The following is a 21,058-nucleotide window of genomic DNA, read 5'->3' as shown; positions in this document are numbered from 1 at the left end:
GCTATTTTCGATTGTTTGATCTTTCGGTTCGAAAATGTTGCTACTTGCTTGCTTAGATAAATTTAAATGGTGTAATATAGCTGACTGTGGAGATTTTATGTTCTTGAGTTTGTAAGTTCTTGTTGAATTGATCTTTGAGTTGTTAATTAATAAGCCCTCACTGCCATTCTAAGGGATGAAGCAAAAATCAGTTGAAATTCGCAATACTTCAGTTTTAGTATTAGTAATTAAATAAACGCCTCTTTACATACAAGAAATGAACGAAATCTGTTTTTCAAGACCCAAAGGCTAGAATGTTTATATCGAGACTTTAATGTCCTTGAAAAGGTCATTTTTAGACTCCAGTCCAGTGAAATTGGAGCTTTAAAAAAGCTGCAGTAACTGCAAATTTGTGTTCATCTTTAGAATAAATACATATATAACTCTATAGCCCAGAGGTTTGGAGAGTTATAAATAAATAAAAAAACAAATAAGTAAATAAATAACTAAATAACTAAATAAAAATAAATAAATAAATAAATAAATAAATAAATAAATAAATAAAAAAAAATAATTAATTAAATAAACAAACAAACAAACAAACAGACAAACAGAGAAACGAAAACCAATATCATGTATAATGTATAACGAAATTGCAAAGAATCACTTTTTTATTAAGCTCTCTTTCCACGCTCCCCCGCCCTTTCGGGAAAAAAAATGTCCCTTTATATTGACTTGTTTCTATGTAGATAAGTACAGGGGTTTATAAGGGGCATTAAGTCACCCCAAACTATTTTTTGTTTTTATTTTCAAGCACTGTCGAAAACAACTATTATGAGCCCTACGAAACGGCTTCGTGCCAACTTTTACTGATGAAAAACACAATTGTATCCCACAGTTGCAACTGATTTGTAACTGTGAATAAAGAGTGCTTCTAGAGCAAGGAAAACTTTAACTTTGAACCAATAATGTGAGTTTTGTCTTGTGTTTATGAACCCTTCGCGTAACGTCAGGACATTTGTCTTTCCATGATATACCATGTGGTTTCGTTTAAACTCGACAGCTCTTTATTTTTCCAAGAAAAAAGAAAAGTCGCTGTAACATCTGGTTATCTCTTTGACAGTTTACGCCTGCTATATAAGCTTAAGTGATACTTTGGCGTTGATGTTGTACAGAAAGATTCTCACTGCAAGTGCACTCTAGATCGGTCAATAACACAGGAAAAAGTTCGGATATTTTTCAAATGATTATCATTCGAGTAAATCAGAATATCACAGTACGTGCAAGAGAACTCTTAAATAGGGTCCTTTCATAATTAAAATTCAACTTGATATCGAAGTCCAAAGGACACCAACTACAGAAACGAATAAACATGACTATCGAATTTCCTTCGTTTGTGAACTCTTGGCCTCGCTGTCAAGTTGAATTTTAATATATCGAAAGGGGCCTAAATCAGTGACTTTTTTTCTCCTGCTGACATTCCGGGTAAATGAGCTTTATTCAGTGTTCAGTGGCCGGGTTTTTATATCACTAAGTCTGCCGAATAGTTCTCGGTACTTGCACAAGGGTTGTCACATGTCTTAATACTCATTAAATCACTTTGACAGGCGTAAAATTACTTTCGTTTATAAGTTTGAAATGTAACTCTTTTTTTATGACAGAAAATCAACATCAACGAACCATTGTTTAAAAGACAAATGACGATGTCTGCGAATTTATTCGTTTACAACTGCATTAAGCCGAATGATTCCACGTCCAACGTTGTAATAATATAATATTAAATAGCGTTTCAGTGCTCAAGTATGCGCTATATTGAGCTTGCCACAAGATAAAAGTCAGGGAATATTGCTTCAATACGAAAACAAATGGAAGCGTTCACCATTCTTGCTGACACAAATTCATTATGTTCTGAGTTACTAACATATTTTAAAGTATAGTAAGAATGTTCTGTTCAGTATTAGAATGAGAGGTTACCTTCCGTGATTTCCACTTAGAAATTGCATAAAGAAAGCAAAACAAAACATACATCATTCAGTCTTGCAAGTGAGAGGCATTTTAACCCGTACGCAAGTGTCAGATTTAATTTCACATGTAGCCAAATCATCCGCTTTGGTTCTCCGCACTGCTTTCAACCACAAGTAACGTTTGCTATCTCAAGGTTTATTTCGATCTTTGCACCTGATGATATTGTTTGTCTAAAGAAGTGTTGTACTGGAAACGTAGATTTCTTCTCAATCTGTTTATCAGAGAGTGGGCAATTCCGGACATCCGAAAATGGGAGTACCCGCGTCAAAAGCATGTTGACAATTACGCGAAGAGTAAAGCGGTTAGACCGAATGGTGTACTCCACAGCTTCTTTTCTTGTTAAATCGAGTACCGTAGTGCCTTTGTCTTCCCTAGAACTCTAAATTTGTTCAAATGTGATCTGTAAAGGTTCAAAACTCCAGTCTCAGCCCCTATATGTTACTGAGAAATAGGACTTAGAAGGAAATTTAATAGTTTGTCGTGCAAAAGCTTTATTAGAGTATGGTAATGGTAAGCGCAGAAGCGAAGATATCAACTTCATTTTTAAGTGCATATACAGCACGTTTGTCGCGATCGTTTGTATTTCTAAGAAATGTTTAAACTTTGGAGGGCAGTTACGTCTCACTCAGTCACCTTACAAGATAGTCCAGCGGGGTAAAAATGACCGAAACTTCCAAGTTATTGTATGAAACTGTACTCGAACGGTAATTTTCTGTCAAGTTATGAGTTGATTAAGAGCTGCCATTCTGTTATTAAATCTGCCTAAGTAGTCCTTTTATGTGATCAGTCGTGATCACTTTATACTCCAGAAAGTAACTCATTGAATTCAAGAAGTTAAGCAACATATACATACCATGTTTCTGTTGGAGTTGTCTGGAGCCCACGCTATGCTTCCATGCCGGAAGTGTGATGCTTCAGCTAATGAAATCCACTGTATGGCGAAGAAGAAAACAAGACGCCTCTTGACCCAGCCTTCCATGACAGATCAGAATATTTTGGGAAAAGTAAATTCGACCACGTTTTCAGTTTACGAAGTCAACTTCGCAACTTCGACCCACCAAGGACGCCGAAGTCTCTGTTAGAGTATCGAAGGGAGTGCCTCTTTCTAGATTCTGTCTAGGTTGTCAATCAAACTCAATAAGGCAAAGTATGCCAAATAATCAGGCGTTAAAGACGAGAGCCAATCCGAAGCTCGTATGGTTGAATGCTAGCAATAAAAACAAGAAAAAAAAAAATGTGCCATGATATACTATGGTTCATATCTCATTTGGCAAAGTAATGACCTATGCTCTCCTACAAAAAACTTTGTGCAGTTTGTAGCCTGCTCATAAATATTAAGGTACAGGTGATGGTAAAACCTTTTTTTCGGAAAATTGTTTAATGTTTCAATGTGAGGATTTATGATTAAGTTGACGTTTAAGAAACGCCCCTACTAACGACTTCTCGTGAAATGTCCATGGCAGATGCCTTGTGTCAGCTCGAGGGTTGGAACGCTATACTTATCGCATAAATGGTCGCTCAAGATGTTTCGTGGAAATGGTCGAGCAGCTCAAAATCCCAATTGACAGGCCGCACTTGACAGGTTCAATTAAGCGCAGAGCGCACGATATCTACTCTCGGGAAACAGTTTCATGTTAATGCTCTTTGGTAATTTCTTGCAAACGTCGGATCCTAAAGGTTTTTAAAAGCGAGAACTAATAAGTTAGGACATGATATTTTCATATCTACATGTGAAAAATACTTTACTCACTGCATGCTTGCGACCCACATTTTCGTAATAATTGAGGAATGCCATTTGCATAAGTGTGGAGGGCATTGCGGTCAGATTCCATGAAAAACTATTTTGTTTTGAAACCTTGCATAGCTGTTCATTACTTGCATTGAATCAAGAAAGCAAAATTAAGCAGATGGGGAAAGTCATACTTGTTGTAATAAATAGGGCTGCAGTATATAAACATTTTTTAGTCTTTTAAAAACCTACCCATCAGAGAGAGGAACGACATGTGGTCGTTAACACGTTCTAATGTTACTAATTCAATCTGTAACAAGGTATCTCAAAACATGCAAATGAAAATAAATTTAATTCAATTTGTGGCTTGGAAGAGATGACCCAGACTGACCTATCTATCGCAAAATAAGATAAGATAGCTTACTGAGTATTGGGAAAAAAAGGGAAGACACCAAGTTTAGCGACGTTTGCTTGCATAAAAAAAAGCGAAGAAGCGTAAGAAAGCTCTAAGGAATAGCATCCGCGAACACTTCTCCCGCCCCAGCTACTGACCTATCAGTTCCATCTATTTTATATTTAAACTTTTATTTATTTTTATTTTTGTTATTCTGGTAAATCGGAAGAAGGTTTTTTTTTTTTTTTTTTTTTTTTTCGCAAACCAAAGTGTCAGGTAATTTTAATGCATATACGATTTCAATTTATATATCTAACTTTTTGTTTTTGTAGTTATTGTTGTTTTTTTTACTGCAGTAAGGATCAGTCTATATAATTTATTGTCTCAAGTATTTCCCTGATCCACTGAGGCTGAATGAGATGTAAGATGATTCATTCACGCCTCGTCCAATTATAAATCCAGTAAAATAGAAGTTAAAGTATCCGAACATTTCCCGCGATGTTGTTTAAGAACTATTGGAGATCGTCTAAATGTCTAAATGATTATGGATTCATACTGCATAGATCACTACATGGTGTATGTACAATCAGTTGCTGAAACAATTAAAGAAATGACATTTAAGCTTACAATCCTCGCCAATTTCTGTTGGGAAAGTTTGAAAACAAGTCCTGTATAGCAATCTTTATTAGTTACATTTACTTTCGCCTTTGTTTATCGTTTTCACACCTTTCTGTTAAATGTTGGATTCCCCACAAAAACCATTACGTAAAGATTTCCAGTTCAAACTCAACCTTAACACAGGGGGGAGAGGATGAAAATTAGGCCAGGGTAAAACTAAGAAATCTTCCTAAGAGTTTTGGCGGTGACTGCGGGTGTGGTCGTGGGTCACTTAACTTTAAGAAAGTAAAAGCGAGGAAAGACTTAGCAATCATATTAAGAGTTTTGGCGATGATTCTAGGTCTCTCTGTGCTCAGTGACGTCTCACAAACCTAGCTTGCTAACTGGGGTGCGTTGACGCTGTTGATAGAGGTGATTATAACGCCATTTGTGCCAATATGTCTACACCTAGCCAGCGTTCGGAAAGAAAAAGCACCTTCCCTCCTGTATCTCTTATACTTACTTATCTCTTATACTAATTTCTTATCAGCTCATCAAGAAGGTCATTTCAAAGGACTGTCCCAGAGTAGCTGAAATTATTCTTCATGAAATTTGTGCGGGGCAGAGGTACTGTGAGTTTTCCAGTTGGGATGTAACTGGAGATATGGTTATTGTTAGTAAATTTGGAAAGTCACTGCCAGGTGCCAAACCATTGAGTCACTTATAGGCCATTGTACTTTTATTAAATATTCTCTGCTTTTCGACTTTCTGTCCGCCAAGTTTATCGATAAAGGGGTCAGGATTGGTACCGCAACTTGCCTTTTAAAGGATACGCGATGCGCGATTTTGAAGTTTTTAAAGTTTGGTAGACAATGGAGTGTCCATTTGAGGCATATTTTGAGGAGCAAGAATCTGTTTAGGCTTGGTCAAATGGCTACTAAAAGCCTTTGTTTAACAAGGGAAACACTCAGCACAATCATTTAATGAGTAAAAGCGCACACTACATTGTGTTAGGGGTGGAGGGGTGAGGTGGGAGCCGGGAGTGTTGGGGGGTAAGAGATATAACAATAACTTGACTGCTACTCCATCTACGTTCCACTTCGCATAACCCTACAATTCACACGGTAATATTTGGTGAACTAAATGTTTTATTGAAGTAGATAGAAGTGCCTGCAAAACTACATATATATCATGTATCCAGCTTTCAGCTGGAGGGTGCAAACATGTCGAGTGCAGTAGTAGAAAAATAGGTATATTGTAGTTCCTTTCCTTGTTATACATGGAAAAAGAAAACTTACACAAAACAGTATTCAATATATAACCATATATAAGCGCGTTAGACTACTCGCAGACTCGCTCAAGTTTTCTATCGTAAATGAAAACCGACCTCTTTTAACAGCCCTTAAATCCAATTTAGGTGGTCCCACTAAATATAATTAGTTTATTTACTAGGTTAAACAATACCAGCTTGATTATTTGGTTTTCTACAATTCAGTCATGCAATGCAAAACTGTTGATATGGATAAGCTATGCTTCGGTTTCTTCGTGAACTCTTCCCTGGTGCTAATGCATTCTATAAGCAATGCACAAGTCAGCTAATACAACTTGAAGTAATAGGAATGTAACCTTTTACAGGCGTTGTGATTGTGGGAACAAACGAAAATCGACTCGCGTTATTGTTCGCACCGCAATTTTCTTCGTGCCGTTCCCGTGCTAAACGCCTGAAACAGGTTAAAAGAGAAGTTAAATTCAGAGAACGGAAAGCTTACGAACGCAAATAGCGTCATTACGAGACAGCAACATTGTTACTTAGTAGAAAAGTAAATATAATATAAAGTAATAACCAATTCTAACATACAGCTTTCTGAATATATATGTGCTGTATTGGCCAAATACGGATGCGTTTTGTGGATACCCCTAATTAAGATACTTGGAATTCGTTACCATTGTGATTTTTATTTCCTATTCTCATCCTTTAGTTGATAGCAAAACCTTTGATGTTATTTTAGTACTCACTGTTATGTGAGCAAGGAAGATAAAATCACAATCAACAAATTTGTTTTGCCCACCAAGTAAGAACTAATAACATTAAATTTAGAAATACAGTTGACTATAAAAATTAGCAAAAAAAAAAAAAAAAAAAAAAAAAAAAAAAAACGGAGCGACGTCTCGGTGTCTTCCTGGCACGATTATCAAGTAAAGAATGTAACAGAAAATATAATTTATACAGAAAGTAAAGGAGTGAAATAGAATATATTAAAGTAAGATTAAAAGTAACTGCCCGGTGTTCATTCAGAGAGGTGTTAAAAAGTGAGAGTTATGTCCGTTCACTGGGTAACTAAGACAAATAGTTTCGAGCGAATGGAGTCTCCTGACTGGGTGTTTAGACTCGGTTTCTTCTTGCGGACCCAAAGCATCTCAAAGATTAAGCAATCAAGCTTTCCCTGACATTTCTTTAGGATGGGGAAGTTGCTTGTCGGGTTGCCAATTGTGTCAACTTGGTGATCATTCTTCAGGTGTTTCCTGATGGCGGAGAACCGATGCCCATCAAATGAATGCGTTGGTGTAGGTGACGGCTGGTAAAGCCGACGTAATCTGCATCACACAGATCACATACCAACTTATACACAACACACTTACTGTTGATTGATCACAGGTGGCTTGGTCAGTTACTATTACTTTTAATTTAATTTATTCTATTTCCCACCTTTACTTTCTGTATAAATTATCTTTTCTTACATTCTTTACTTGATGGTGCCAAGATGACACCGAAACGTCGTTCCGTTTTTTTCGCTAATTTTTATAGTCAAGTAAAAACTACAGAATGAAAATTTCATGAAATTACTTAAATTTCCAAGCATTTCAAGCAACATTGAGGAGAAAACTGAAATGCAACCTAAGCGCATAGCCTAAATGTGCAAATAAGAGTTGACAAAACACTATCCTAGCTTTCTGGTAAGTAAAAAGATATTTGCACTCTCCTAAAACGAGTCTTCCCTTTCGATCATGTCATCCTCCTGGATGTAAGCGTTTCGCCTGCTCAATTGCTCATCTTGGGTGGTGTACAGATCTCCCACTTTGTTTCTATTCATCAATCGCCTTGCGATGCGATACTTGACGAAGAGAACCGCCAGGGCTATGATAGCAATCAGGCCAACTCCACTGGCACCAGCCACTCCTCCAATCAGAGCAGCTTGTTTATTGCTTTGCCCGGTATCTAGGAACGACGAAAACATACAGTTCTTTAGAAGAATCGAGGACAGTTAATTATTATTATTTTTTGTAGTTATTTTGTAATGTAGGTATTGTAATCTAAGCACTGTATTTATTTCGTAATCATTACGAGAAATTTATGAAGTGTTAAGTTATGTTTCGTGTACGTAGTAACTTGTGTAAATTGCTAATTTTTGTTCTATTATGCCATTAAAAGAAGTAAAAAATATATAAAGAAGAAAGATCGAGAAACGTTAACAGCATGATGAATTAACGACTAATAAATTTTCTGTGGATTCAAAAAACGGAGGCTATGATCTATGTTTTCAGTTGTAGACTATAAAGTAGCAGGAGAGAAGTCTATATTTCAGTGATGGCTTCCTCAACAGAACCAGTTGAATACCTAGGCTGTAGCAAACCGTCAACCTTATGGATGGAGTCGGAAGTTTCTGCAGAAACTGTCTGAATACTTTTGTATTAGATGGTTATCCAATAATTTGGTGCATTCTTTCTTTCGACTAACGGTAACTAACCAATGTTATGAACTCTTCAGCTTTGTCTGAACGTTGCAAGTTCCTTTAATGGAATACGCTTCATTGGGGAAGCCATTGTTCATTGAAGTTATCTTAATTGATTTACCTCCAGTATTTTGTTTCTCTTCAGTGATCAGTATTGGTCCCCCTGTAAGAACTGTCTTAGTTGTGCCCTCTCCGTGTTCCACCTTATCACGGGTCACTTCTCTTCGCTTTCTCTTTTTGTTGTTCAAGCAACTCCTGCTGCACCTGTGAAATTTAAGTCGTTAATTTAGATATTGAAACAATTGAGGATCAGAATCTTAATTGAGACGTCTTTTTCCTTTCTAATTCCAGATTGATATTTATTGTTGTTATTTATTTATTTATTTATTTTTTGCCTCCTGGAACTTGTAAACTTAGTACATTGTTCGAAGGTTAGTTAACACTTAGCGGCAGGTAAAAGTTGAGCCCTTCGATAGGTACGAATGGAGTAGATACAAAAAAAATATGGATTACTGGGAAAGGGCGTACAGTTACGATTATTCCAATGAATAGCAGTGTGCATCATAAATAAAAATAATTTCTTGCATCATTAGCACGCGCACTAGCGCGCACACATAAAAACATTGCAATTTTGATTTGAGGCTACGCTTAGGAGAGAAAAGCTTGGTCGTTTACTCCTTAAAGAACGTGGTGGGCGCCAATTTTTATCCCTATATTTGAACAAACTGCGACACAATGATATAGTCAAGTTTAAGGGACTTGTGAATTATTATTTATTACGTGTAGAACCACTACTACAATCTGTTTTCAGAGTCTTCATCAGAAATGTACGGATGCTCAAACTGCGCTAAATTTTTCAATAGCTAGACACCTTTAAAAGGCATTTTACTTTAAGACGTCAATTGTTCCATTACAAGAATATTGTTAATATGCTAGTAGTTTCTAGGAATAATTTTCTGGACGTAAGTGGTTATCTACTGCAGCTCTATAGAGTGAAACACTTATCGTGAGCCCCTCTCTATTTTATCAGATGCGTAAAGTTTCAAAACAACAACAATCACCAAAAACCAAATAATAATGATGATGATGATGATGATAATGATGATGATTATAATAATAAGTTAAACCACACATCATTGCAATTTCTTTTACGATGAAAGAGCCTTATGCTGTTACGTCCTTTTTACTCATGTCCTCAGCAGGCTTAGACATGTACCCTAAGTCAAATTGTTGCCAAACGTGTATTCGGAACACCATTAGATAATGGTGCACTCATGGAAGTGAAAGTCAAAGGAAATGCAACATCGGCAGAAACGACGACAACAACGATGAAAATCGAAGCAAAAAAACATGGGGCTGACAAGAGGAACCCACTTAAATAAACTATGCGCATCTTGGCAAAAACATCAGGGTAAGTTACCTGGAATTGGGAGAGTAGCGGTAACAGGCCAAAACCTCGCAATGGAAATATACAGTGTTGTAATCGTCGAAGAATCTGAATGTTTTGATTTTAAACCGCTGGAAACTTCTGTTGGGATCGTAGTTGTAATCAAGCGTTGTATCTCTTGGGCATCTGTTGGTAAAATGTACCAGTTGAATTTTTGTTACTCAGTTCAAGACATGTGAAGTCATACAACAATGAATTCACGCCAGGTCATTCAGTTTATGCCAACCGTTTAGCTCGCATTTTTAACCTGGTAAACTTAAAGTTAATTGGAAGGCTTAAAATGCGAAGTAAAGAGGAAATTTCGCCCCAACATATTTCTGCTCGAAAGAAGAAAAGTTTTAGAGAAACATAAGTGCAGCTGTTGAAGCAACTACAGTATTTTCTTGCCGGTCTACATGTTTACAAATAAGTAAGAGTACATATTAATTTTTGTTAATTTCTTTCTTCGAATAAAGTTTGTTGTTGAACTAGTTGGGGTCCGATTTGTTCTCCTGGTTCGAACCTGATTTGGGAAAAGTCAATTTCCGAAACTATTGATAAAGTCCGAAATAGCGGACTATTAAAAATGGCAAGTCGGACTGTAATGCTTGCTTGCTTATGCCTCTGGATTCCTCGAGGAACATAGGGCCGCAACGACACTCCTCCAACGCACTCGGTTTTGGCTCGTCCTCTTCAGTTCGGCCCACGACATTCCGGTAGACTTCGTCTCGGCTTCAATGCTTCTCCGCCAGGTCTGCTTCGGGCGACCAACTTTGCGCTTCCCCTGTGGATTCCAGTCTAAAGCCTGTCTGGTGATGTTGGTTTCAGGCTTCCGCAAAGTATGGCCAATCCAGCTCCATTTTCTCTTCTTGATTTCAGTCTCCATTGGGGTCTGATTTGTTGTTGCCCACAGCTGTTCGTTGGAGATAGTCTCTGGCCATCTGATGTTGAGGATGTTTCTGAGGCATCTGTTGGTAAAAGTCTGAAGTTTGTGGGTGCTGGTCTTGGTCACTCTCCACGTTTCTGAGCCATAAAGCAGGACTGACTTCACGTTGGTGTTGAAAATGCGGATCTTGTTGCGGAGTGAGAGGGCTGTTGATCTCCAGATTGGTCTCAAGGTGTTGAAGGCGTGTCTGGCTTTGTTGATTCGGCACTTGATGTCTTCGTCTGTCCCCCCGTCTTTACTCACGACGCTGCCCAGGTAAACAAACTTGTCAACTTCTTTGATGTTCTCTTGGTTTAGCTGTAGTGGATCTTGCTGCTTGTTGTTCACTCTCATGGCCTCAGTCTTTCCAATGTTGATTTGGAGTCCAGTCTTTACTGCTTCTTCTGCCACACGACAGAGCTTCTCTTGTGCGTCTTGATGCCTATGGGAGAGAAGGCTGATGTCGTCTGCGAAGTCCAAGTCCTCCAGCTGTCTAGTAAAAGTCCACTGGATACCTGTCCTCCGGCCTGCTGTAGACTGTCGCATAACCCAGTCAACCACCATCAGGAAAATCGTCGGTGAGAGTAGACAACCCTGACGTACGCCGGTATGCACGGTGAATGGTTCCGTCAGTTTCCCGTCGTGGATCACTTGACAGGTGGCGTCTTCGTACATCTGCTGTATGATGGTGACAAACTTTGGTGGAAATCCATAATGGTACATCATGCCACGTTCGCTAAATTGGCATACACCGAAAGGATCATTTTGTTTCTAAGGCTGCCAATGAGTGTTTCCAAAAACTACTCCTTGTTAAGAATTTGATTTTTTTTTAATGAATATGTACAGTCAGTCAGATTGCTTCGGACAGATCCTCCCTTCCCCCCCCCCCCCCCCCCCCTCGCTCCCTTAAATTTGGTTTGCAAGGTTTACTGGCAGAATTGCAAGAAAGCACGACCTTGAGAGAGGGAGGGGAGCACAAGAACCAGAGTATTCGGTTGGTAGTGGAGCGTCAAAGGAATTTGGCTTGTACTTAATCTTCAAATATACATTTTAAACAACTTGTGACATTCACCAACTGATGTTATAGTTAGGGTAAAACTAAAGAAGGCCCATCTCATTTGTACATACCCATTCTGTATAATACTGTATTGTGGCCAGGAATAAGGGCTTTCATTCTTGGTGGCCTTGCAGTTCTCAGCCATAATCACCAGGTGAGCACTAGACTCCACGCTATATTGCACGTACACATATTTGTTCAGATCCACTTTTATTGGGTACTGACTGTGGGGTGTGCCAAATGCTGCAGTCTTGTAGAAATCCATTTTAAAGGTGAAATTTCCATATCCCGCTATAGCATGGAAAAACCAAAATGGCACTTCATAAAACGAATTCATAATATATGTTTCTTCAAACAAAACAAAACAAAACAAGTAGTATTTTTCGTTTCTCAATCCGATGGTCTTTTCACTGTGAACATCCAATCAAGAAAGGTGCCTGTATGTTTGTGGCTTTGAAAAATTGAGATTTCCGTTGTGTGCTAAGTACTAATTACATGTAGATTGTATTTAGCTAAACGTTACTTTTTAAAATAGAAGTGCATGCACAAGTCATACCCAAAATATATATATAATGATTATGTTTCAAAATTGTTCTTGGTTATGTCCAAACAACAGCTCATCGTGGTTTAAAATATACTTTTTGGTTACCTTTTTGCTAAATGTTTTAAGACACTTGGATAATCGTCAAAATAATAAGGCTCGTTTCAGTCACACTGGATTTGATTTGAGGATAATAACTTGAGACAAGAGATTAAGTATAAAATTTAAAAACCAATTGGTGTCAACACTCAGTAAAATAACAGTTTTGATAATAAAAAAAAGTATATTAAAAAAATACCTTCTACTCCAAAGAAGACGTTGCGAGGTTTAAAGGTGATACTCAGCATCTTCCTCCTGGAGTAGCTACAGAAAAATGGCAGTCTGACGTCGTGCGTTCGAGTGATGACATAATCAATAACAACCACTTCCACCTGGATTTCATTCCAGAAGATTAAAGCGTCCTGTGTCTCATTGACCTGTGTTCCACAGCCATTAAGTGGGGTGTGAATAAGCAAGTGAGTAGAATTCTGTGTGGCTCTAAACAAAAAACGCAAATAAATTGGCGCGTTCAATATTCCTAGTGCTAAATTCCCTTGGCTATAGTGAATAACATTCCAGTATTTTCACTGTTTTAAACCGCAGCTGGTTAAAGAGAAGAAATATTGAACAGATACGTTACATACTTTTAAACTAACAACTTCATTGGCACAATCCTTCTTGATTTCGAATGTGGAAGTACTGAAGATAAAGACATCGGAAATCCAGATGAATAACAAAGCGAAGAAGCAAAAGAAACGTAAGGAATTACCTGCATGAAGAATAGCGGAGATGTAGGCTGCTGACGTTAAAGAATGGGAATGTTTGCTTTTCCAATGACACCGTCATGTTGTTCTCACCGCATGTAACAGTCACACCAGGCTCTATAAAACACAAGCGTTAAGAGCTGAGGGAGGGATGAGGTGGATAGCAATTACTTAACGAGAAGTCTTAAACGTATTTTGATTTTAAATAACCAAATCTAGTGGTCGTAGTCCTCTAGATCTGTTCACGTGTGTAATTTTATTATAGTCTGTATCTGTGTTGTTCACCTTTGTGTCCAGTTTAGCGGTTCTGTGAGGACACTTTAGAAAGAATCAAGGATTGAGACTATAAAAAATATACGATGTAATTAGTTCAGTGTCTTATGATGTCATGGGGAGTTGCAAGTGACCGCACACTTCAAAGGACACTGATTCGGAAAAAAATCCCAGCTGAAATTGCCATCATTGACTGCTGAAACAAAGCTCTCATTATAGCCTCCAAACAAGGGGACTTGTTAGTCTGCAAGTCTTTCTGGAAGTTAAATCTTTAAGTATTTCGTTCAACTGTCCTTACTTACCAACACATGTCAAATTGTTCGCGGCCATAGTTGTTCCTTCAGGGCATCCACAGTAAAATGATCCAGGAATATTGTAGCAATTATGACTGCAGCCACCATTGTTAATAGAGCATTCATTGATGTCTGGGAAAATTTGTGTACATTCATTTGGTAAAAAAAAAACACTGTTATTTAATACTACCATTTAATACTGTACCGCCATTTAAACAAATACTACTACTACTATTACTACTACTACTACTACTACTACTACTACTACTACTACTACTACTACTATAATAATAATAATAATAATAATAATAATAATAATAATAATAATAATAATAATAATAATAATAATTAACACTTTTCGACGGGTTAAGGACGGTGCCTACTATTGTTACTGCGCATACGTTCTGCGCATCTCGAGATACTCGGGTTTCCTATGGGTGGTGCCTGCTAATACAGGAATATTTTTGCGCGGTTTAAAACTATGCCGAGAAAGCAGAACTTAGCAAACGCTTTTGGTATCTCAAAAGAAATTTGGGGGTAACCATGTATTTTTCAGAGATAATTAAATTTCAATTTAGGAAAAAATCCAATACATTGCTTCATATTTTGGCGCTTTTTAAAGATATTATTGCTTAATTATCTCTGAAAAATGCGTGGCTACCCCCAATTTTCGTTTTGGATTCCAATGGACCTTCCTAAGATCTGCCTTTCTCGCAGAGTCATAAACCGCACAAAAATACTTCGATATTAGTAAATGAATGTATGAATCAATCAATCAATCAATCAATCAATCAATCAATCAATCAATCAATCAATCAATCAATCAATCAATCAATCAATCGATCAATAAATAAATAAATTAGCGCGTTACTTCGTAGCCAAACACTGGAGAGGGTTTGGGAAAATTTGAAAAATAATTTTCTAAATTGACAGGAGGTTCACAAAGGGCTTAAATTATATCAAGTCTCCTGTTTGTCTTAAGGTTATTCGAAACCTTTGAGGATGTTCTTCAGAAAACAATTTGCAAGTGTGCTGTTTTTATAGAAGCCCTGAAAAATATATTTCACTGTTAATTTAGTATTTGAAAATAGCACTCCTCTCAAACGTTTTGCTTTGGTATAGGCTTGCGAAAGCCCTGAAACGCAAAACTGAGAGTTTGGTACATTAATGCTTGTCGAACATTCGGGCCAAAATCTGGTGAATCCAGATATGCTATTGATTTATTTGAATGGATGGATCACTTGCAAAAAAAAAAAAAAAAATAAGAGGTTTTGGCTTTTCGCACCTCACAGCAGTTTCAATGCAAAAACCAAAAGAAAACAATGCTGGAACCCCCTACAGAGGCAATCTGGCAAGGCAAAGTGGTCACGTTCTCTATGTCAAAGGACCCTAGTCAGCCTCCGCCATTTTCGATGCCATCGAAATCATTGATATTGAAAATCTTATTGCTTTACTGTAAGTTGTGTTCCTGAAAGTATGTTCCATTATCTTCAGTAGTTTCACAGTGATTTCGTTCATTTCGACATGCTCCGAATAACAAATAATAGCCAAACTCTCGCAAATAAACAAAAACAAAGGTGTGGCTGACTAGGGTACTTTAAGCTCTGAACACGCTGTCATAGTAATACAAAAAAACTAAAGGAAACTGATGTAAAAGAGAACTAATCAAAAGATAACTAAACAAAAACAGTACACTGCATTTTTTTTCTCTTTCTTTCAGTACCTGGTTTAGTTTTGATTTGTGTATATTATAATATCATCTTAAACATCTTGGACAACCGTGCGTGAGAATCAGTAAGTTATTCAGTATTTACAACTCTAGCGGAAGTCAAGAATGACAAATCAACCAAATCAGTTCAGTTGATCGTAACGATGCAATTTCGTGTCCCTGCTTCCTTCGAAACTTGCTCCTGCCTACGTCAGAACTTTCTTAAATAATAATAATAAAAAAGGGAATACAAATGATAACTTTGAATACCCATTTCTCATGATCAAAGAAAAGAGAGTTCATGTATTCTTCGCAGTGAGTGAGATTGTGGACAGTTTTGAGCAAAACATCTGCACTCAATCCAGCGGCTAAGTGTGACGTGATCAACAACCTTGCAAACGATTTGACTCAAGTTTACTTTCGGATTTCGCTGTCAGAGTTAAAACTTTCAGAATAGCCGAATAAGGCGAGTTCCGTAATTCAGTTGAAAAGAAAAGTTTCTGGAAATCATTCTGTGTGTAGTCAGTGTTGTCCAAGGTTTTTTTTTTTCCTGCAAAGTTCTACCTTAAAGCCAAGCCAAAATTTGGTATAAGTTGTGACATGGGAATTACGCTTTACAGGTATCAGGGATGTGCATCCCATCCCACGGTCAATTTTACAAATTAACCGTCACCTACTAGATTTCTAGTTTATTTAAATTACAATTTTGAAGGCTCGATCATATGGAATCATTTGCATTGAGTGATATTGGATGTCTTCACAATGAGGTGTGATCCTGTCCAGGCTTCTTTCCTACGCCGATGGATATATTCTAAATTAAGGTCACATTTCTAAGGTTTCACAGGTGAATGACTTTGTTATTTCCTTCTCACCTAAACAAGATTTTCCATCGGAGGCCAGTTGATATCCACTGACACATGAGCAGCTGTAACTGCCTGGGGTGTTCCTACAGTTTTGAGCACAGTCCGCTGACACGTGCAACTGGAAGTCCGAAGGAATGGGCAGGGCGTAAGAACTTGACTGTGCGTAATGCCTTGAGGACATGGAAGATGACGTGGTTGGAGAAATTTGTAGATCTGTGGTTGAGAACATTTCATTAGAGTGACTTGGAATAAATAGCCCCCTCCCCCCCCACCCCCCACAACGTTCCTTTGAACAAGGTTACCGCTTCATTTCCACTTTCCACGTAAACGGGCGCAAAATTACTGGGGTATCCTATTTGTCGTATAGGAGCCTGTGAGTACAAGCCACTTTTGCAATTGATTCCTTTGGGCTTAATCGCATGTTGCGATAAGTGCTCAAAGTAGATAAACTTTTTGCCCTCAGATTCATAACAGTAATTAAAGCTTATGATTGCAATTCATCACATTATAAACTCGAAGGGTCATCGTTTTTATAACTATCGAATTAGGAGATTTTGAAGAATTTGTATTCTCCAGAACAAAAACTGCAATTCCTGCAAATTCACGATCTCGCCAGTGGGTTTCGAGCACATCCCGTGGTGCGAAAAGTTCGAATCACTCGCCTACTTACCAAGAAGTTGATGGAAGAGTTTAATCAGTGAAATTTATTTGAATGAGAGTTTCTTAGAGATAGTTGCTCTTAAATGGTGAATTAACTGACCTTGAGCTCGGAATCTCCTTAGAAACAAAGTTATTGACGAATTACAATTTACTCACATGGTGTTGGGGAGATCGACGCTGACTGTGTTTGCGAAGGAAGGCAGGCGGTCGCTGAGCTAGGTGAAAGCTGCTGTAAAGGTATCCAATTGCTGTATCCTGAACAGGGTAAGACAAATTATAAAGAGAATTCTAATTACAAAATCAACCCTATCTGAACGTATGGGGATGGGGGAGTTAAACTTGTATTTGTTTTGATGACTTTTTGGTTAGATTTATTGGATCGAAGATGACAGCTATTTAGAAATCATGACGTGATTTCGATGTCATCAGATCAACTCAATTCACGGACTACTAAGAAACATAAAAGAGAAAAATAAAGCATGTATGCCTTAGAATAATAATAAAAAAAAACCCTTCTCCCTTCACCTACCCTTCCATACACATAAGCCTCTTCACCCTATAGTTAAGACAATGTTTTGCAATCTCAGTTATCTCAACTTTGAGTGGAACGACTATATCATCCAAGCAGTGTCTTATTAAGTGGAAGGGGAGGCGACAGCAAGCTACTGGAGGGGCGCGCGGAGTGTTGCAGCAGGAAGCGATGGCAGAAAAATATTGACCCTTATTTTGCTAGTCCCTTTCGACAGCTTCCTGGGCGTAGCCCTCCACTCCACACTATCTTTACCCAAACTGTCTTTCTTTTGTTGTTGTTGTTGTTTTTGTTTGTTTGTGTTCTTTCAGTATAACCACTTATTATGTGGCTAGCTCTGCGATCTGGAAAAATGAGTCAAATCCTGGGCTGTGATTGAGAGAGATAGCCCCATATTGCCCCCCTGGGAGTACCGCCGTTGCCCGTTAGCTCAGCATCAAAAGTTTAATCGACGAACAATGCAATCCTTTTCTTTGATTTTCCTGTTCTTTTTCTGTTCTGGGGCCGAGAAAACACTCACCAAAATGTTCAAAAAACTCTCAAAATCTGCTTAAAGAGATGGAAAGGGACATGAAATCATCTTGGCGTAGTGCAAAGTTTGTTTTAACTACAACGCGTGTGACGTCGGATCGGGGAATTGTTTTATAATGCTAGATCTTATAAAGGTTAATCCGTAAAGCTTGTTAACCTTGCACCTGTTCATTTGTGCCTCATCGAATTTAAAATTAAATTAAAAATTCTACCGCTGTGCAAGTTGTGTTAACTCTGATTAGTGCAGCAGTCAGAAACGTTTTTCTCAAGTTTGTCGAAGAAGCTCATGTTTTCAATTTACCCGCAGTTTTCTTGTAGTAAAAAAAAAAAAAAATTTTGCTAGTTTTCTTATTTTCCGGTCTATTTTTCGGCTTATATTTGCATATGTTTTTCAAACTGTATTGTTTCATTCAAGAATTCTTGATTTCAGGCCCAAAACTTTGTAAAAACTGTTTATAATTTAAACGACCGCTCGATTAACTGTAAAATGGCGAGTTTGTCGGATTCCATTATAATCTTTCCGCACTTGCGAAAATCTAAATTTTGCGTACTCAATAATTGTTTACTTCCTTTAAGCCATTGTAAAAGGAGATCCTTGAGCTGGCAATTTAGGATTCCTGGTTTTTCAAGATGATATTCTTATCTAAAAATACACTGATATCTTTCACCAGTCGGCTGTGAACTGAACTTCTGTCCCAGCAGAACAGTTCCGTGTTTTGATTTTTGCTTTTTTTGTGGTTTTAACTTGAAGGTAAACCAAAATAATAAATCCTTTTTTGACCGAACTTGTTGTTTGGTCAAGACGGGTGGATTTTGGCCTCGTTCTTAACACGTATATATTCACGACTCGTTACGAGTTGGCAGCAGAATTTTAGTGTTATTTTAACAATCAAGAGGAAAGAGTATTTTTTTCTTACTACTGTTTGTAGCAGCGCAATACGCTTGAAAGCCAGGCATCTGTAAATAACCATCTGAAACAAAACGCACAAGTAGAAACCTGCCACTGCTAGAGAAGTACGAATATCCCAGAGACCCGCACATCTTTGTTATCAAGGGACTTGAGAGACTGTTGCCATCACGTATCTCCAAGTAGTCATTTGGACAGTTGCTGCCACCATATTCCAGGTTCAATGAATAAATTTGCAGGAATATGTAGTTATAAGAATTTGTCTCTATCAGCCACGTACAGTCCTTGTTATTTGGGTAACAACCAGGATAGTTGGGACTTTGGAAGTAGTAGCTGTAATACGTGAGACGAATGTAACTTGAACAGGATCCTGTAAACAAGAATTCAACAGTAGTGAAAATATTACAAACACAGTTTGAGATGACTGAAATGTAGCGGTGCATAAGAAAAATGCTAAATGCAGTGTGAAATTAACGTGTTGATTAAGACAACCAACCTTCATTCGTAAGACATTTCCTATACTTACCACAATCAAACCTTCATTAACGTCATCGTAAGTGGTTGAATTTATTATTATTACACTCGTATTCAAGTGTTTTCTGTATTATATGAACACTCCTCTAAACGTTTCTTTTTGGGGCCAGTTTTATCTGATTTGTTGTTTCTTGTGGTGTTTAATAGCGCAAGGGCATTGGAGTATTTTTGATGAATACGTTACATACAACTCATACTTCGGTGAATATGATCATTTCGGGATTTCAAAAAGCAACTTCTCGAATACTGAAAAAAAGTTACCAAACGACTCTCTATCTGTACCATCTAATTTTTTAAAGCGTTAATCGAATTTACTAGAAAGGTTTCTCCTAAAACCATACATATATATTACTACAAACAAAGCCATATTTATCACACAGAATTGTATACTAGACGTAATATCAATAGAAAAAAAAATGCAACACCACAGAAACCGTTTCAAAGCAGTAAGGAAATCTCTCCACTCTCAAAGATCTCTCAAATTCTCAGCAGTAACGAGATAGAAACTCATCATATTTCTGATTAGCCTTTTATTACACTTGGGATTTACATTTGCAGGAGGTACATCTCCCTACTAACCAGGATACATCACAGAGAAAGGTACGTACGAAGAACTCGTCGTTGGAGATATCCCTGAAAATAAAGACAATGAAAATAAAACTTTAATCATCCTTTTAACAGCATTCTTGCTGGCAAAGATCACAAACTCATATCAATGGAGTTTGCCTTTTGGTCGAGGGTCGAGGGTCGACGGTAACTAGTCGAGGGTCGAGGATAACTAGTCGAGGGTCGAGGGTAAATGGTCGAGGGTCAAAAAATGATTCAAAATTATTTTCAAATTATTTCTGAACTTCGTCAACTCAAAAGTTCACAGGCTCGTGTTTACTCGAGTTTCCGGTTCCTGTTTTTGCCGCATTTGGGTTTGTCAAAAACTTTTACATTCCCACGGACTCTCCGGCGTGCTGAGTATCAGAATGTGGCGGCCCTTTTGATTTTTACGGTTAAATTATTTTTTCGGACCGCAAATTCGAATTATAGCAGAAGATAACGCGAACGCTGAAGATGCTGTTACGTATCGTTGTAACACTCAAGTTTTAAAACAATATTGTTTATTCGGAGCAGAAACCCAGTGGTTTTTTTTTTTTGTCTAACGATTCACTCGGTTATGAAAAGATTAGGGCCTATCCGCACTAGCAGACAAATTCGGATTTGTCTTCGAACAATCTGAACAAAAATTTTGTCGTGACAATTTTATGTCTGAAAGTTTTTATCCGCACTGAACACTATTTGTAGTCTACAATCTGTCAGATATGTCAACAACTGTAAATAGCGGTGATGTATATTATATTTCGGCTCGGGTTTACTCGAGTTTCTGGTGCCTGTTTTTGCCACATTTGGGTCATATTTTTGTTTGTCAAAAACGTTTATATTCCCACGGACTCTCCGGCGTGCTGAGCATCAAAATCTCGATCGCCCTTACGGTTAAATTATTTTTTTCCGGACCACGAATTCGAATTATAGCGAAGACAACGCGAACGCTGAAGAGTTGGAGC

General features: G+C 37.7%; 1 protein-coding gene and 1 long non-coding RNA gene across 38 annotated transcripts in view; one reads left to right on the top strand and one right to left on the bottom strand.

Moving 5' to 3' along the window:
- LOC146488332 (scavenger receptor cysteine-rich domain-containing protein DMBT1-like) overlaps positions 1-21,058 on the bottom strand; it is a 248,755-nt gene that overhangs the window by 54,713 nt on the left and 172,984 nt on the right. For 15 of the 37 annotated variants that reach the window (XM_085123494.1, XM_085123521.1, XM_085123502.1 and 12 more), the window contains exon 1: positions 2,858-3,094. The exons of 1 other annotated variant lie outside the window; for it this stretch is intronic. In XM_085123494.1, coding sequence (XP_084979620.1) covers positions 2,858-2,983 — 126 coding nt within the window. In that variant the 5' untranslated portion in view covers positions 2,984-3,094. Of the gene's footprint in view, positions 1-2,857; positions 3,095-5,854; positions 7,942-8,576; positions 8,720-9,875; positions 10,029-11,934; positions 12,155-12,702; positions 12,942-13,212; positions 13,325-13,782; positions 13,906-16,353; positions 16,558-17,160; positions 17,260-18,981; positions 19,342-20,084; positions 20,139-21,058 lie in introns of those variants that run through there. 21 more of the 37 variants (XM_085123588.1, XM_085123600.1, XM_085123673.1 and 18 more) reach the window with 6 other exon arrangements.
- Positions 7,187-21,058, top strand: part of LOC146488333 (uncharacterized) — a 152,380-nt gene continuing 138,508 nt past the window's right edge. The window contains exon 1 of the long non-coding RNA XR_014867367.1: positions 7,187-7,283. This is a non-coding gene — a long non-coding RNA (uncharacterized LOC146488333). The remainder of the gene's footprint in view (positions 7,284-21,058) is intronic.

This window comes from Pavona decussata, unplaced genomic scaffold, assembly GCF_977016875.1.
Source record: "Pavona decussata unplaced genomic scaffold, jaPavDecu1.1 SCAFFOLD_11, whole genome shotgun sequence".
Lineage (NCBI taxonomy): Eukaryota > Metazoa > Cnidaria > Anthozoa > Scleractinia > Agariciidae > Pavona > Pavona decussata.
Note: the sequence above shows the minus strand (reverse complement) of the source record. Positions and strands in the feature narration are given on the sequence as shown.